General features: G+C 38.1%; 2 protein-coding genes across 2 annotated transcripts; one reads left to right on the plus strand and one right to left on the minus strand.

Annotated features, from left to right (window-relative positions):
• Positions 1 to 9,172: 9,172 nt before the first annotated feature.
• On the minus strand, positions 9,173 to 11,419 carry LOC121809599 (probable WRKY transcription factor 7). The gene is made up of 3 exons (XM_042210322.1): positions 10,705 to 11,419; positions 10,500 to 10,625; positions 9,173 to 9,644 (listed from the first exon to the last, which is right to left on the minus strand). Exons 1-3 carry the CDS (start codon positions 11,337 to 11,339, stop codon positions 9,485 to 9,487), a joined length of 921 nt encoding a protein of 306 aa, XP_042066256.1. The 5' UTR covers positions 11,340 to 11,419; the 3' UTR covers positions 9,173 to 9,484.
• Positions 11,420 to 14,107: 2,688 nt separating this feature from the next.
• Positions 14,108 to 19,255, plus strand: LOC121807235. The gene is made up of 2 exons (XM_042207453.1): positions 14,108 to 14,376; positions 18,390 to 19,255. The coding sequence occupies exons 1-2, from the start codon at positions 14,197 to 14,199 to the stop codon at positions 19,125 to 19,127; spliced, it is 918 nt and encodes a 305-aa protein (XP_042063387.1). The 5' UTR covers positions 14,108 to 14,196; the 3' UTR covers positions 19,128 to 19,255.
• The last annotated feature ends 71 nt before the right edge of the window (positions 19,256 to 19,326 follow it).

Below are 19,326 nucleotides of genomic sequence, written 5' to 3' on the forward strand. Positions count from 1 at the left end.
CACCTCTTCAATCTCTTGTATCACCTTCACTACTTGCCACATCATCGGCCTCTGCTCCGGAGACGGTGTGGTGCACGCCAATGCCACCTCCAGCCGGTTCTCCCCCGCCTTCCTCGCCCCTCACCGACCGTAGCCAACTCATCATCTCGTCCAGGGTAAGATTTGGGTGCTCGGACGGATGCCTCCCCGACAGTAGCTCGAGCAGGAAGACCCCAAATGAGTACACATCCGACTTGGACGTGGCCTCCCTGTGGCTGCCACGGAGGGTCTGTAGGCCAGGGAGTCCACGTCCTGGCGACAGGCACAAGGCAGTAGTCCGTCAGGCAGACCTCAAAGTCGGAACCGAGGAGGACGTTGGACGACTTGAGGTTGCCGTGGACGAGCCTCCACGCTTGGTGTATGTAGCAGAGTCCTTGAGCTGCTATTTTCAAGCATGATGTCCAATGAAGTGGTTTGGCCTTTTGCTGACTTCGATCCTGTATAATGTTACCAACGCATTGCATAAACATTTCCTTTTTCTTAATATATGAGGATTAAATAGTGATTAGGGCACCAACCGTGGATTAGGGAAAAAATGCTGCCATTAGGAAGATAATCATAGATCAAGAGGCGCTCTTCATAATCTAGTATTTCTACTCCATCTCCTAATACACACACACAAACATGAGTGATGGACCCAACAATCACTTATCCTTATTGTGTGTGTATTAGGAGATAGAGTAGGAATTGTGGCAGGTGATCCATTATGCCAGACCACTCATTTCGAAGGCGTACCGTCGTAGATCACAGTAATAATTCTTTTTTATTCAAATTGTTTATGAAATCGAATTTGAATTTGAGATATGACTGTTATGATTAAGGAAAAATAAATAAATGGATGGAATTTGGTGATAAGAAATTAATGTAATTTGCGGAGTTATATATAAACCCATAAAATGGAATATTGAATACTCGGCCTCTATTTAAGTCTCTATCTCCATTCATATGATAACTAGGTAACATAAGTATGTTGATTTGAGGAATAAAATTTGGTAGCCAATCCATCATCGTATTCTATCCGTTCTTTGCAGACTGCACAAGTGTACCAATCCTAATGTTTTTGGATGAGGGTGTGTTGAGGGTGCAAGGACAACCTCATCTCTTGTGGCATTTCGCGCATTCTTCGTGTGATGTTGGGGCGCTGCTGCAATCGTCGTCCTCGTGACAACTGCAGATTGTCCGTCAGCCATCACATTGAAGGTCGTATATACTGACTGCCAATGGCTTCGGTGAGATGTTGTTCCCTTCTCACTCTATCATCTTCTCTTTTTTTCTTTTCTTCTTCTCAACTTGTAACAAACACATATTTATACATACTTGCTTTGAATCATGATTTCGATTAATATAATTGTATTGCATGGGGGCGTCACTTATCTTGCTCCTCAGTCCTTAATAAAGTAAATTAGGGCCACTGCCAATATTTATGAGAAATTGAGATTTAACTTCACATCTCAGCGAGAATTATCCAAAAAAATTGTTTTTGCCTAAGAATATTTTAGTAGTACTAACATTTAATTCGATTATATAGTTGACATTTTGGAAATTAATGTAAATATATAATAAAAAGGTTAACATGTAGTCGTTGTAGTATAGTGGTAAGTATTCCCGCTTGTCACCCGGGTGACCCGGGTTTGATCCCCCATAGACATGCCTCCATAATAATCGGTAAGGTGTAACACCTCAAAATCTCTATATTGGGCTATATATTAAGTGGGTTTCTTCATTTTTCTTATTGGGCCAATGGCTTAGTGACTCGATAACAAACTTGATCACGGCCACGATAATAATAATAACAAAAAACTTTACATCGGATTATTATTATTTTGCTTTGAGCTTATGGGAACTTCTGATGATATTGTGAATTTGTGATATATATAATGTTGATGTTGAATATTTTTGTTTGATGAATTCCATTTAGAATGATCACTTACTGTTTAAACACTCTGCCCAAACATTAGAATACATTATCACCATTCACCAATCAGACATGAATCATAGATTAATTAACCTTAAATAATGAGAGTTGAAATAATCATATTAGCTGGCCTTTGACATTCTGAACTTGTTAAATACATATATATATCTTTAAAATAAAATTAACTTATTGTTGACTTCTAGAAGTACTCTAAACATCACATGGATTTGGAAAATTAAAGCTCGTTTACTTTATTTTCAGGATTTTAAACAATATAACTTAGTCATTGGGAGGAAACAGAAACAAACTGTATATAGGGGTGGTCCGTTGCTAACTTTTTTTAAGTTGCTAAATTGCTAACTCATCAACGTAGCGTATTAAAAATGTCAACACGATGATAATGAAATGTCAACATAAATTGAAGTTGATATTTTTAATACATCGTGTTGTCATTAATATTTAAATATCAGTACATTTTATTAAAATGTGAACACAAATATGTATTGACATTTTAATGTGATCGTGTTGACATTTTTAATACACTACATTGATAAGTTAGCAAGTTAAAAAAATTGTCATTATAACGCACCCCTACTTTACTATATTACTAGTATAATAAATTTCTGCACCTATCAAAATGAGAGTTTATCATACTTATCCAACTATCAAAATGAGAGTTTATAATAGTTTATCTGCACGTACATACATAAAATTAGGTTATAATAAATGGATATATACTGTAGTATAATAAATTACTTATCAATGTGAACGGATAAATTAAACATTCGGCGAATTAATTTCTAGTATAATAAATTTCTGCACCAACTTCGCTGTCCCAAAAATACATAGATTTATAATAGTTTATCTGCACGTACATACATAAAATTAATTCGCTGAATGTTTAATTTATCCGTTCACATTGACAAGTCTTATATATAGATTTGGGACAAATTTTCAATGAGAGTTTATCATACTTATCCAACTATCAAAATGGATATATACTGTAGTATAATACTAATATTCATTAGGTTATTACAAAGATAACATAACAGTGATCAATAAGATTTTAAAAAAAAAATAGTTATGTTTTGGTTTATAATTCTTTTTTAATAGCTTTGTTTTATAAATATGAAGCTATGCGGGTATGAATTATTGCCAAAATAAAGTTAATTCAAGACTAATTAACGTCGTGTTTTTATTATTTTGAATCGCGGGATCACCACAATAGCCGACCAAAAGAGTCGTGATTACATTTGGTGCTTTTAAGAAGAAATCGAAAAAAAATCCACAAGGTTTAATTTGTGGGAATATGTATATGTCGTTAATTTCGTATGTTTGTCTTAAACACTGCATGCTTGATCCACCTAACAAGCTACATAGGATTAAATGTGCTAAACATGATTATAAAAATGCTATGTAGACTAGTCGGATTTAACAATTGACTTGTCGTGGAAAAATAACTTAGTTTGGAAAATTTGTTATATTTAATACTATCACTTTCAAATTTTAGAGAAATAACATAATTCGATCGAAGTTTGTAAATTTTAGGAACCTAAACCTTATAAAACTATAATTAATCATATGATTATCTGATAATAATTTGATCCCAATTCAAACTGTGCCTAATAAGAAATAAATTTTATTTTTTCTATGTTCATACGATATAATATGAATATTTACTTGAAGAGATAATTAAATATGACAGCTGCCACCTTGTCACCATGTTGGTATTACAAATTACGACATGTGAGTAATAATTAAAAATAAGTTAGATAAAAAGTTGAGGCTATGTGGAGTCCGGTAACTTTAAAAATATACTTATAATATTCTTATTAAAAATACGCCCATATAACTTCGTGATCAAATGTGTATTAAAATTATTGGCGTAGACTTTAAGGTGGCCTACAGTCCTTTACTTGAATTTAATCTATTAACTTATATAGCAACATAAAACAAAAACATTTAATAATATCATTCCCAATACGCACAAAAGAGAGAGCATCGGCCTACTAATTTGACTTCAGATTTTATACGATATAATAAATAATAATATCAAAATACAGAGTGGAATTCCACTCTGAGACTACTGTTATGGCTATCTATTAATGCGAGATTATTAAATAAATGAAATTAAAATAAATATTAACTTGAAGCATCATTCACAAATAGAGTTTCCATTTATTTTATTGAAGCTCTATCTTGAAGTGATATCCGTGAGCTACTTTTAATATCTATAAACTGGGTAGACTGTAGTAAAAATTATATTTTAAAATATTTAGTTAGTATTCAAATTTCTAGTGTTTTAGTTAATTATTATTATGGTCGGTTATTCACTTATTCTGGAAAAAGAGATTCAGTTTTATTAAATCATTAATTTCGCCCAATTATTATGAATTAAATATAGTTAAATGATGAGTAATTTCGCCATGTGATAATCATGCACTTCGTTTCATCATGAAAACAATTAAACTGTGCCATGCAGAATAAAAATGATGTAGATTTTCAGTTTCTACGGAGTAAAAGAAGAACCGAAAAAAGGCCAGACAACCACTATTATGAAGCAATTTTGAATCATAAAGCAAGCAATTTTGAATCATAAAGAAAGCAGTTACGGAACCATTACAAATGCAATTATAGAGCAAGCAAATATGAAGGAAATCAAAAGCAATTTCAATGGCCAGGTGACCACGATTATCAACCAATTCCAAATTATAAAGCAAGCAATTTCGAATAATAAAGTAAGCAATTACCAAACTATTAGAGATGCAATGAAATAGCAAGCAATAAACAATCAAAACAAAAGCAGTTATCAAAGGCAAAATCTAAATGAAGCAAAACAAAAATGGAGCCACAATTCTCAATTCAAAGCAAAATCTAATAAACATCGAGCCACGATTCTCAATTTAAAGTACGAATAAATTCGAGAAGAGAGAACAATCTATAAATCGTTTGCACCAGTCGAGCAAGTTTTCAGTAAAACCTAGCAAAATCGAGCAACAACTCAGAAAAAACAAAAAATAACTCAGAATGATAGAGAGGAAAACGTAGATGATAATCTAGGGGAAGAACATTCCCTGTTCGGAACTCAAAATCTAACAGCAAAATTATATTCCCAGTCGACGCTGTTTAATGAAGAATCACCTGGTAGTAGTCTCAAACTTGTTGATTAGGGTTTTACGAAAGGAGAAGAAAGGCTGGTGGTTGGAGTGAGGGTAATGGAGGAGTGAGGAAGAGGAGTCGCTCTAACCTAGAAATTAATTCAACCAATATAAGGCCACCCGCAACGCGTTACGCGGGTGGCTCGAATCCCGTTCCTCCCTGACGAGACGGACGCGGGACGCGTTGCAGCGTCCCGTCTCGTCCCCAGCCCGCCGAGACAACCCGCAAGTTGTCTCGCCACGCGCATGCGCGACGTGGCGCCCTCCGACGCGATGCGTGACGACCACTCGCCGGCCCACGAGTGGGTTTCGTCACGCTGACACAATAAATCATTTTTTAATGATTTATTTAATAATAAAATTTAAAATTCGAAAACGGTAATATTATCGTTTTTAACCGTTTTCCCAATTTCAGGGATTCAATGCAGCCCACAACCCGTGGGCTGACCCGAATAACCCGCCAAATTTATAGGGTTAGGGCTGAAAATTTCTAGCCCGATAAAACTACAACCCGATTAAATCGCAACCCGTTAGGGTCAGACCTGAAAACCAGATGGGTTGGCCCGAAAACCCGATAAAATTTCTATTATTCTATTTGTTTGACTCCTAATTGGACAATTTCATTAATTATTTTTATAATATAGATAACTAAAAAATAAAATTCAATTTTATATTAAATATATAAATTATATATTAAATTTTTATTAATATAATAATAAATAAATAAATTAGAAACTTCTAATTCATTAACAAATATTTAAATTTGTAAAACATGTTTTAAAACATGCTTTAAAATATTTAAATGTATATTTTATTTTACACAAATCTCAAATATTATTATTTGATCATGTTTGTGTTTGAGTTTAAGTATATATCTCAAATTTATCATAATTAAATATTTATATTTTATAAATATAACTAATTTTCATCATTATTTATTGGATTGATTGCATGTTAATTTTATCGGTAGCAACCCGATTAACCCGATGGGCCAGCCCGAAACCCGAGCGTTTAGGGTTAGGGTTAAACTTTTATAACCCGAAAAAATCTCAACCCGATTAGCCCGCACCCGATTGACCCGCAACCCGAGTAGGGTTAGCCCGAAACCCAGTGGGCCGGCCCGATTGACATCCATACCCAATTTTTTTTATTTTTTTTTATTTTTTACTCTATAAATACTCATATTTCGTCCTCATTTTACACACAAACACACATCTATTCTTCTCAAATCATCTCTCTTTCCACTCCAATTTTCATCTTAAATCAACTCTTTTATTCTTCCCCCAAAGTTAATCTATCTAATGGATCCATATGAGCAAATGCGTCGAATAATGAAAGAATCACTTGAAGAAGATCGACGCCGGGAGGCGGAGGAAGCCGTGCCGCCCCCAAGACGCTCCCGGACTTACATCCATCATAACCGGGAGGAAGCTGCCGCAAGATTAGTATGCGACTACTTCTGCGATAACCCGGTTTGGGGAGATACCTACTTCCGTCGCCGTTTCCGCATGCGGAAACCGCTATTTCTCCACATCGCAAATACATTGACAGCCTGGGAAGAGTTCTTACAAGAAAGGTTCCACGCCGTCGGCCATCCCAGCCACACGATGCTGCAGAAATGTACTGCAACAATCCGTCAGCTTGCGAATGGACAAACGACGGATGTGTTTGACGAATACCTCTACATTGGAGAAAGCACTAGGAGAATGTGCTTGATCCAATTCTGCAAAGGCGTCCGGGCATCCTTCATCGACGAATTTCTCCGGAAGCAAAGCACGACAGATTGCCAGTTTCTGCTCCACCTTCACGAAGAAGTGCACGGATTCCCCGGGATGCTCGGCAGCGTCGATTGCATGCATTGGCAATGGAAGAATTGCCCAGTGGCGTGGAGGGGTCGTACACGAGCGGCCACAAAGGCACCCACCCTACCGTTATACTCGAGGCCGTCGTCGACTACCGGCTATGGATCTGGCATGCGTACTTCGAGGTCCCCGGATCGAACAACGACGTAATCGTGCTCCACCAATCCGACCTCTTCGCCGAAGTTTTGGATGGTAAAGCGCCGGCCATCAACTTCATTGCTTACAAACGGAGGTATAAAATGGGGTACTATCTTGCCGACGGCATCTACCCGAAGTGGTCAACCTTCGTGAAGACGTGCAGCAGGCCTGTGAACGCAAAGCAGGCTCTTTTTGCGCATAAGCAGGAGGCTGCTAGCAAGGACGTGGAGAGGGCGTTCGGGGTTCTCCAAGCACGCTTCAACATTATCAAAGCCCCGACTTGTACGTGGTTTATGGAGAGTATGGTCGACATCATGTATACGTGCATAATCTTGCACAACATGATTGTCCAAGACGAAGGACCTGAGGCGGGAAACTGGTTCGATCCTGAAGCCCCTGGAAGCTCTACCGCAAGTAGTCCGCCTCGCAGTGGAGTGCATCCGTCTATATTAAATTATGTATTTTTCATTTTTTAGTATTTTTAATTATGTTTTTTTATTTTTTTAAGAATTTTATGTTGTAAATTTATTTTATTTAATGAAATGTGTTTTTATTAATTGAATTTGTTGGAAATAAAAATAAAAAATGAAAATGAATGAATAGTAATTTAAGAGATAGTTAAGAGACGGATAAAAGATGGAAGGTTGCAGGTTCTGTCTCATAGTTAAGAGATGGAGTAAAAAGTACAGTGGGGCCCAAGAATAGTAATTTAAGAGACGGTTAAGGGGCGGATAAGAGACAGCGTTGCAGATGGCCTAACAAACCTAAATTAGTGGGATTTTTCAATCCGATTCAGTTTCAAATATAATAAAATTAACAGACTACCCTACGCAAGCAATTTCTTCTACATTAGCATGCAATTTAGACTCTATTTCTTCAAATCAATCTCAAACGTCTATATAGAGATCTAACGAATGTTATTGATGGTATGGCGCCACTTTAACTAATGCTCCCCTATTAGTATCTTATTTCATGTCTTCTATTATGTCCTATGAAAATATGATTCCAAACTAGTATTTTTTTAATAAAAAGGGACCATTTCGCATAACCTTCCACATACGCATAGGATACCATGAAAAGAGGTTACTAAACATTTTGACCACATCCACAATTTTAAGATTAGATAAATGGTATTTTCTTGACGAGAGTTTGGCCCATGTGAGGCAGCCCCGACATCTAGAAATGCGTATATTTAATAAGGTCAAGGTTGCAACAATTTTATAAAATACAACAAACAAGGAATATAAATCTTTCATAAAATAAAATAAAATAATAGTATAAAGAAGAAAAAATAGAATAAAGGAGGCTTAATTAGGCATCTTTACACTCCAATCAAATAAAAACATTTTCTTGTGAATTTTGACTTTTGATTAGGCATCTCACCTGTGCCAAATACGATCGTAACAAATATCTTAATTAAATCGTTATAAAGAGAGAATTAGAATCATTACACAATTGATCACTACGGATATTTCAAGTTAAACAATAGCAATTCGGCAATTCCCATCACCATGGTTCATCATAAACACTACAACTTGATTGCCCATCGATCTATTCTTTCCTGGTCTCCTTCCTCCATTATTAATTAATACTGGTATATTTTAACTGGTAAAATCACACTGCTACTACTACTACTATTAGTTTTAAGAAAACAACTCATAATGACCGCATGGGCGTAGCAGGGGCAGATCTTGCTGCAAGAAAACACCTCATAATTGAGTGGAAAATGAATCACCACCAAATGTTGCATTTAATAAGTTTAATCACCCAAAAAGTCCAAGTTTGATGAGTAATCAATTGAATAGGCTCCACCTCCACCCACCATTATTTATCACTTTAAATAATTGCTCAATTAGTCAACCGTCCCATACACGACACGTTCCAATTAATATAATTCCACTAATTCTTTAATTACTCATTACTCCCATTGACTAGTTAACACAAAGATTTGTTTTCAAACATTAGTCTTATACAAAAAAAAAGCAAAACTTACTCCAAAGAAGTATAATAGGGAATGAAATAAAAGCACCAAATAACCAATAAAAATATTCATCACCACATAAAAAAAACATTTTTATATTTCCCAATTTGCAAGAACAAGGAACAAGGAACAAGAAAAGTAGAAACCCCACTACTTCAACTTGGGTGATTCAATTCCCACCAAATCCACTCCTCTCTCTCATCTCTCACTCTCCCTTTCATTTGAATCAAGAGATTGGAGTGCTAAAGAAATGAAAAGAAAAAAGAGAGTCTAAAAAATCAAACAAATGGGGCCCCAAAGTTTTGTTCCCTTCTCCACCGTTAACCACACCCCTTGGACGGTGGTGATTGATTGAGACTTGCTAGGCGAATCCTCAGCCGTCAGATTGAGATCAAGATGATTCAAGAACTAGCGCAGGCGTTTCTATATTAGAAATGCCGTGATTGTGCTCTCCTTCATACGTCACGATCAGCATCGTCGGATCGTCCAAGGCCCGCTCCACATGCTTTCGGGCCGGGCATCCTCTTACACTACTACATTTGTAATAACCCCTGAGAATTTAACATGCCAACATTAATTTTCGACAAAAATTCAAGTCATCCATCCTATTTTTGGAGAAATTCCACTAAATTGGTACAAATATTCACCAAAACAAGGAAAAAACAAGTCCTAGAAGAAACATCTTACAAGTGGCACTAATTGAAAACTAGGAGTAGGTCACATATCCAAGTCATTAGGTTGAAAGAATTAATTGCCTACAAAGACACTTACTAAATAGCCATAGACCATAAATTCGGATTAGACATAATAGTATTGAGTATTCACATATCACATTAGCTTTTGAAGTAAGATCTGATACATCTACACTGTACTCCCTCTGTCCAACACTACTCGCACTTATTTCCTTTTTGGGCGTCCCAAGTTACTTGCACTCTTTCCATTTTTAGTAAAAAATTTCACCTACAGCCGTAATTTTTTACTTTCCTATACACTCATTCCTTAATCTCCGTGCCAAAAAGGAAAAGGGCGAGTAGCCCGGGACGGAGGGAGTACATGCCATAAAAATCCAGAAAAGAAAATCAAAATTTTCAATTGGTCTCTAAACCGTATTCAACCAAATGTTTTCAACGATTGGATGTGTACCAAATATACAATTCAAATCTCTAATGATACGTGTACAAATCCAACAAAATACAGATGGATTTTGTGACATCAATTTTCAGGCAAATTAATAACAACTTTCCAATGTTGAAGTATTTTTCGTATTGCCAATAAACAAAGTAATAAGGACTCCAAATTAAAAATATATGTATTCTTAGGCAAAAATATAGAGCTAGTTTATTAAAAATAAAAAATTGGGTATAGTAATTTGAAACAATAAATGAAAAGAGTAAGAGAGTTGTTACCTAGGATGAGGGGAACCTTTGATGGGTTTTTGACCATATTTTCTCCAAGAGTAGTCATCTGGTGGAATATCAGCCATCTTCATACTAATTGCAGCAACTCTCACCACTCTCTTCAATCTTGATTTCCTGTTCATAATTAATTATAAACCCCAATCAAAACAATAATCACTAATTAATTAATCGAATTTCAAATTCAATTTCTGACCTTTTCTTGGGGCAGTGGCAACGAGACGAGCCGCCGCTGCACTTGGCGGTGGCGGCGTCGTCCATGGAGCTGCACTTCCTCTTAAACGACGACGTCGACAGCGGCGGCCGCCCCGCGGAGGAGACCTGCGACAGATTAGTGATCTGAAACCCCGACGGCTGCAGGCTGTCGGTGTCGCCGGTTAAGGAGGAGATGTAGGAGGCCGCCGGCGACGAGAAGTTTATCGTCGTCGACGACTCCCTCTCGAGTCCGGCCTTCGGCTGCGGCAGCGGCGGAAGGCGTTGAATCGGCGTGGGGCAGTAGATTCTCGAACCGGGAGCGGTCTCCTCTGTTTTAGAGGGTGAACCGGCCGGTTCGGTTTTCTGCGGCTGGAGAGGGGGGTTCTGGACCGGTCCGCGGCGGAACCGGGCGTGGCCGGTCCGAGGGGTCCGGTCGATTAGAGAGATGAATTTCTTGAATTTGTGGACGGCGGCATCGGCAGCGGTCTGATAATCGGCGGCGGCGGCGGTTTGTTGGTGAGAAATTAATCTCATCAGGTTCTCGACGCTTTGGAGGCCGGCCGCCGCCGCTTCTTGGGCGGCGCTGACTTCCATCTTGGAAGTCAAATTGTATCCCGGCATCAATTGCACTGCCATCTCCCACAATGTAGAGAGAGAAAATAGAGAGAGAGTTGAGTAAAGAAAAGAGGTTGAAATGCGGTGAAAGGGATAAAATAGGGGGAAATGAATTGAGAGTCAAAATTGATGATGCGATTTGTCTATCTTTATGGCCTGCTTGCCGTCAAAGGAAAGCGCGAATCATGGGCCGCCACGTAGGCAAGAGGAGAGAGAAATTAGGAGGAGTTGGGTTCAAAAGTCAAAAGGGTATTAATGAGCCGTTGGATTAGAGAGAGGGAAAACGGCCCACAGCCAGTGAGAGTTGACTTTTTAACAGCTTTACTGGAAATCGGGTGTTATTTTTCTTTTTCTCTTTTTTTTTTCGCCTTTTTTCAAAGTTTGGATATTGATGGTGGAAAAATGAATCTAATTTATAGAGAAGAATGAATTCTTGTTTTGTTCTGGAATTTTGACTCTGAACTTTTTTTGGCACTCCCATTTTTACATTAGTGTGAGAAGTGATGTGGGTGAATTCGTACAATCCATTAAAATTATTATCATTAATTGTTTTGATTCTGAAATTATTCTTAATTTGTAAGAGAGCAACATCGGGGATAATGGGATCGGGCCATCTAGGTAGTGGGCTCTCACATTTGGACCCATGAAACAAAATTTGTATGTTGGACATGTTTGCTCACTATTTTTTGCTTGAGCCTTTGATATATAAAAAACATTCCCAATTAATAGATTGGCCACAAACATTTCACAATTATAGTATCTGTGTCAAGTTCATGTTGATCCGCTAAGAATTTAACATACATGAGTATTAATTGTACGTTTATCTCAAAGTTTTTCCATTTTTAACTACTGATTCGTCAACTTTCCACCTCCTTACGGTGAAAAGAATACCAAATGCTTTATAATTTTATTTCTTTATGTTAATGGTTACTTGAACCTGATTTCAGGTTAATTATCCGAAATGAATAAGACTAGGTCCACAAAAGTGATCTGGATTTAATTAAGAAAATCAATTAGGATTCATATAGTTCGATTGATAAGAAATTTAGCAATCAATTAGGATTTATTCTATTCTCAAGTTATAACATATTATCATCATCATAATCTTTAATTTCAGATATTCCAGGAAATAAACTTACACTTACCCAAAAATAATGCATGTTTTAGCTGATTGATGAGAAAAAAATCACATATGTATGTATAGTTTGCCCATATTTCATTCAATGTATATAAATTATGATGCTTTTTTTGTGGATTGAAGAGGAATATAAGATAATGCGTGCATGCTTAAGCTTAATTAGTATCTTCCGTTACGAATGAGAATGAGGTCATATTTCTTGATAACATAAAAGGCTATAAAAACAAAGATAAAGGATAGTCAATAAAACAAAATATAAATAAATATTAATAAGATAAACAGAGGAGTACCAAAAAAGGGGCAAATGTTACTCCTAACTTGATTCAGAATTGTTTAACACCTATTTTTATCAAATTCATTATTAAGTAATTGTAGTCAATTAAGGATCCATGTTATGCTTTACACTCCTCTGTATATGATCATTTGTTAGGGAATTGTAAATTAAAATAAGTTGATAATGTCTTCTAGGCTTTACCCAATATATTGTCGCCTACAAATGCAATGGGTGGCGACCAACGCGCGCCGCTGGCCCGAGGACTATCCCTCCAATAGACGGTGCTGCCAGCCGTGAGTCGTGACGATGCAGATGGCTCGACGCCTCTTGCCCATTGCGGATGACCTTGCAAATTGGACTATCACAAGCTGTCAACAATATGAATGTTATAGCAACGGAAATCCACAATTATTTTTACATATTATATAGATTTTAATTATAATTTAAGTTATTTTTCATTACAGTTTATTAAAGTATTAGTTATAGTAGTAGTATTATTTAATTGTTGTCACATCGGCCATACTTGGACATATCGTTAAGATCCACTAGAACCCACTATTCATATGCGGATATGCCGTTTTGCTGATTTCTTTATTTTTTTATTAGCTAATTTTACATCTTTTAATTTTATTAATAATAAATTTCACATTATTGTAAAATTTAAGTGAATTTCTAAATCCAAACACATTTTGGGAGTTTATTTACTATAAATCATTAAAATGTAGTCCAAACACATTTTGAGAGTTTATTACTCCATCCGTCACACAATAAGAGTCACATTTTACCATTTCGATATGTCCTACTATAAAAGTCACATTTTCCTTTTACATAAATGGTAAGTTGGTCTCAGATTCCACTTAATTATTTCAATAATATAAAAATGGATATCATATTCCATTAACTTAATCCATTTTTTAATACATCCATCAAAATCCGTGTCACATCAAATGTGACTTCTATTATGGAACGCGGTTAGTATCTTCATGTGAATTGCTGCATCCACACACATTTTGCATTCATTTACATCCATTTTCCGTTATCTCCAAAACGACTAGAATATAGATGTGGAATTAGCTTATCCTCCATGCACATCAGTGACCACTCATTATATTTATGCTCGTCTACTTGCATCATTTAATATACATGAACTGAAAAAATCAATACTGAATAATCACTCTATTATCTACTAAAAACATATGAAACTATCAAAATTTTAAGGACGACAAAAAATGAAGAGAAATACAAGAATTATGCAATACTAAAATAGCCAATATTAGGAGACCTTGACCTCGTTATGAACGTAAACGAAGGCCGACCGATTCTCATTATATAGGAAAAAAATATCACCATATATTTACTACAACTTCGCTGCGCCAACCACACACACTCACCTTCATTATCTCTCCTAGAAAGAAAAGAAAACATAGAAAACAAGAAAAAGAAAAAAAAAATTCACTAAAGAGAACATGAGCGCCGCGGATAAAGAATCGCAACTCCCCTCTCCGCCACCCTACCATGGCCACAGCCGGCAGCGCAGCCAATTCCGCAAGGTCTCCTCCGTCATCTACAACACCCTCTCCCAGCCGCGCGCCTACATAACCCTCCTCATCCTCACATTCACCGCCGGCTACCTCTCCCACTCCCAGGTCAGTGCCACACACCCTAAATCACCCCACACTATGTTTCAATTCAAAAATATAATTTTGAAATTATTTCATGTTTTATGTTTCCAATTTTTAGTGTTTAAAATTTTATACTCCTATTCTCTTTGTGCCCGTTCGGTTGGAAAGATAAAATAATAATGAGATTCAATATAGGATAAGATAAGATGGGCATTGTCTTGGACTAAATTAGTATTACTAAATTTTATATAGATGTTTGGTTACTTAGATTATGTCTAGGATAATTTTAGTATTGTTTGGTTAATGAGATTGAACAATTAGTACAAATTTAACTTATATCCTATATTAAATTATAAATTATTTTTAATTAATTAAAACTTATTACTTTGAATTACTGATTAGTAATTAAAGATTAAATTAATTAATAATTGCTTTGAATTAGTGATTAGTAACGGACGAAAAATAAATCAATTCTTTGTTAATTATTGCAACCCCATTAATTTTATTAATCAAGAAGCAATAAAATAATTCCAATAAAGCTCATTGAGAATCACCCAATTTCATTAATTCAGAAATTAGTAATTAACGAAATCAAATAAAAATGATATTAAAATAAAAATCGAATCGACGAGATGTCCTCGCCTCTATGCACGCAACTCTGCCCACCGCCCCACCGGTCGCCGCCCACAGCCACCAGCGCAATTGCCCATCCCTACAGACAAACTGAAAAAAATCCAACACATACACATAATCGGCATCTTCTTCCTCTTTTTATTGGCGGGCTGGAGGGTAATGGCGACCGTCGGAAGTCGCGACGGGGAAGGACAGCAAGAGAGAAGTGAGATGAGAGATGGGGATGAAGGAGTTGGAATCTTCAAGAGAGAAAATACATAGACTGAGATACAGAAGAGAGAAGAATTATGGGGGAATTGGGGATGAATGGTGTGAGAATTTTAGAAAAGAGAGCAAAATAGACCGTGAGATTAATATAGTCGTAGGGGTAAGGGTATGATGAATAGTCAGATCTCATTAGTGAAAAATGGAACTGAGCAGACGGGCTTTGACGCGGGCTGTTAAGTAGTCACGGGATGCATTTTTTATGTGTATTGGAAACCGAACAACAGATTAAAGACCAAACGAGATTGAATCTTGGTTCAATCAGGCCAAGTGAACAAGAACTTTAAATATCATCGAAGAGATTGATTTATATTTTCTCTTTTTCTAACACGCGACCTAAAATGGCATTGAGAATCTGTTACGGATGTTCTCCACAACGAACCAGCTAACTAACTTCTCGCGATGTAACAATGAACAATTCCTCGACAAGCTCGAAGTACTGATCATGATTTTGCTGATCTGCGGACGTTTTCCGCTTGGCAGCAAAAGAGACGAAAATAATCTTGTTGCACAAGTTAGGTTTAGGGAAAATATTTCATTCATTGATTCATTGATTGATTGATACAATGATATAATCTCTCCTATTTATAATACTAGAATACTACTACCCTAACTTATTGAATAAGAAACAAATATCTAAATATAAATGGGAAAGATATGGTGAATAAATAGGAAACTAAATAATTGGAATATCCTATGATATAGGATCGTATCAACTCCCCCACGGTTAAAATTCACCTTGTCCTCAAGGTGGGAACCACGAACCATTGACGAGAGTTGAAAGCAAAAGCTTTAGTAAGGCGTCTCCTCCTTGATCAAACACGTATCAAACAGCTGAATGTCTCCATTTATCACCTTTGTCAAAAATCAACAAAGGAGACCCAATGTTGTTGGCAAAATTCCATGCCAAAACGAAAAGCTTGTTCACGCCTCTCAGAATGCTCAAACATGGCGTGTCATTGAGCGGAGAAATCAACCTTGCATCGGCGTCAAGCGATGATAATCGAGGATTCATACTTGTAATATCTCTGACATTCACATCCACACAGACACAAGCAAGTGCTTGCAAACTGGTATGAGCCCCTCCTTTCGTAACCAATTCTTCCGTTTTTAATGGAAGCTCATCCTCAAACAACCTTCGCTTCTTTTCCGTTTCTACTTGATTGTCCTGCTGTTTTATCTCAAACCCAACCTTGTGCTCATCAACAAGGCTCTGAATCTCCATGCTCTCTCTTTTGCCTGCAGTCAACACACTGAAATCTGTTTTTTTCGCCTCTAAACTAGATCGGTGAGGTTCATCCTTTTCCTCTTTCTCGAGCAGCCCCGAAAATTTTTTGTTGATCTCTTCTTCTCTGTTCTTTAGGGTGAAAGTAAGCAACTCTGTTCTCTTATGCTCAAGAGCAAAGTCACCATCTTGTTGCCTCGATAGCCCATTAAGATCGAACAACTTCTCATCTCGCTCATTACTATGTCTCCTATAATGGCAAGGTCGCTTTTCACCTTCATATTCATCAGAGTCCCAATAATCATCACGATAAAATACGGAATCACCCCCTCCGTCACCGATAGTTGCAAAATCAGAAATCGGATCATTCAATTCCAATGGACCTGATGTGGGGGTGTTGTTGATCATATGCTTGGCATCCTTGTTGCATGCGATAGTCCCAACAGGTAGGGGGTCCGTAAGTCGGCGCCCCGTAGGGTGTGGCTGATTCCCGCTGCGGCTGCCACCTTCTCGGTGGATCCCAGCAACTAGGCAGGGGCTGTTCATATGCCGAGTACCCACGGAAAGTGCGTTGTCCCTGTGTCTCCCGGCAGGTAGGCTGATTGGACGCACATGTGTTGTGTTGTCGTCGGCAGGGTTCTGGCTGTTCATAGGGGGAAATCTCATTGGATTTCGGCGACCAGGGTGGTGCGACATCCGGCGAGCAGGTAGCGGCTCATATGCGGCCCAACCGAACTGTTGTCGATGGCCCGGAGGGTCCCAGGGAGGTAGCGAATAGTACGGCAGGTCTTGAGCCGGCTGTGGTGGTGGATCCGGCAGCGGACGAGTGCGAATCTCTTTGTGGGAATCGTAGCACGCCTGTTGTGCATACATTGCTTTAGACGCAAGCAAGTTTGTCCTACGCAGTTCGATTTTGTCACAACGTGTTTCCAACCTGGAGATAGCGGCATCCAAATGATCGAATAGTTGTTCATAACGCCCCACTCCGGTGTAGTTGCGTATCATGATGACGTTGAACGGCGGCGGTGAAGCTCGACAGTGGGAGGTGATCGGGCAGGTGCTGTGACTGATTTTTTTTTGATATTGGTGATGTATTTGGGGAATATGGATGACGAAGACAGAGGATGAGCACGGGATGAAAGCACCAGATGTTACGGACGTTCTCCACAACGAACCGGTTAACTACCTTCTCGCATGTAACAATGAACAATTCCTCGACAAGCTCGAAGTACTGATCACAATTTTGCTGATCTGCTGACATTTTCCGCTTGGCAGCAAAAGAGATGAAAATAATCTTGTTGCACAAGTTAGGTTTATGGAAAATATTTCATTCATTGATTCATTGATTCATTGATACAATGATATAATATCTCCTATTTATAATACTAGAATACTACTACCCTAACTTATTGAATAAGAAACAAATATCTAAATATAAATAAAAAAGATATGGTGAATAAATAGGAAACTAAATAATTGGAATATCCTATGATATAGGATCGTATCAGAATCTCCTGAAAGATCAGCGAGCCAACTCACCATTCCGTTATCGAAATATGTCAAAGCAAATTATAGTACTAGTAGTAATTTTTCTTGCAAACTTAAGCTTAAGATATTTTCAAAAAATCACTAAAAGTTACGTACACAAAAAACATGAAAAAATGTTAAATTACTAGTATGTTTTTCTGCGTGCGCCTCACGTAGTTCAACCTAAAATGATATTGAGAATCTCCTAACAGATCCTCGAGTCGACTCAAGTAAATTTTTTTTTTGGAAACATAAACTCAGCATATTTTTGTAAAAGCAATAAAAGTTAGGTACACAAAAACATGAATAATCATTAGAGTATTATTTTTATTTCTGAAAAAGGAAATTGTCAAACAATATTTTTCTGTGTGCCCGCCTCTATTCTCAGGTAGTGCAACCCCTCTTGTCAGAGGACATCGGTGACCTAGCCGAGCACAACACCTTCCCCACCCGTTGCGCCGACCCAGTCGCCTCCTCCGCCACCCGCCAGACCCTCCTGGACCACGTCCACGGGGGCGTGTCCCCCTGGGATGGATTCCCGCCTCCCCAGGTCAGGCCGCTCCTGTGGACGGACTGGAACAAGGGGTGGGACTCGAGCGCGGACGTGTTCGAGCACCTGATTGAGCAGGTCCGGCCGAGGGTGATCATCGAGGTGGGGACGTTCCTGGGCGCGTCGGCGACGCACATGGCGCGGCTGACGCGACGCATGGGGCTGCAAACCCTAATCGTCTGCATCGACGACTTCCGGGGCTGGCCGGGGTACTACGACCAGGAGAAGAGCGCGAAGATGCTCAACGGAGACAGCATGCTCCTCTTCCAGTTCATGTACAACGTGCAGAAGGCGAACGCAACGGACTCGATCCTCTTCCTCCCGTTCTCGACAAACACGGCCCTCGGGGGGCTGTGCGACTGGGGCGTGTACGGAGACCTGATCGAGGTGGACGCAGCGCATGACTTCCACTCGGCGTGGATGGATATCAACAACGCCTACAAGATACTGCGGCCGGGCGGGGTGCTGTTCGGGCATGACTATGCGTGGGATGGGGTCAGGAGAGCCGTCCACTCCTTTGCCAGGCTCAATAGCTTGAGAGTCAAGCTCGATGGTAAGCATTGGGTGCTCTACTAACTACTAACTCACTTCCAACATTAATTTCCTACTCTTATTCTTTTACTTGGGAGAAATATATACTTCCGATTTTGTGTTTTTGATTTTGTTTTAATTGAACATGGAATGGAAGAATTGGTCATTAGCTATATAGTAGTACTATGATCTTAAATTGATAATTTGTGCCGTTTTGATTTCGGTTAATATTTAAAGCCGTCCA

The sequence above is a fragment of the Salvia splendens genome, chromosome 6, assembly GCF_004379255.2.
Source record: "Salvia splendens isolate huo1 chromosome 6, SspV2, whole genome shotgun sequence".
Taxonomy (NCBI): Eukaryota; Viridiplantae; Streptophyta; class Magnoliopsida; order Lamiales; family Lamiaceae; genus Salvia; species Salvia splendens.

Coding starts and splice junctions, on each gene's coding strand:
- LOC121809599 (XM_042210322.1), bottom strand. CDS start 11,339: ATGGCAGTGCAATTGATGCCGGGATACAATTTGACTTCCAAGATGGAA. Junction 10,626..10,704: donor TGCCACTGCCCCAAGAAAAG/GTCAGAAATTGA, acceptor AATTATGAACAG/GAAATCAAGATTGAAGAGAG. Junction 9,645..10,499: donor AAAGGTTCCCCTCATCCTAG/GTAACAACTCTC, acceptor TTAAATTCTCAG/GGGTTATTACAAATGTAGTA.
- LOC121807235 (XM_042207453.1), top strand. CDS start 14,197: ATGAGCGCCGCGGATAAAGAATCGCAACTCCCCTCTCCGCCACCCTAC. Junction 14,377..18,389: donor GCTACCTCTCCCACTCCCAG/GTCAGTGCCACA, acceptor CTCTATTCTCAG/GTAGTGCAACCCCTCTTGTC.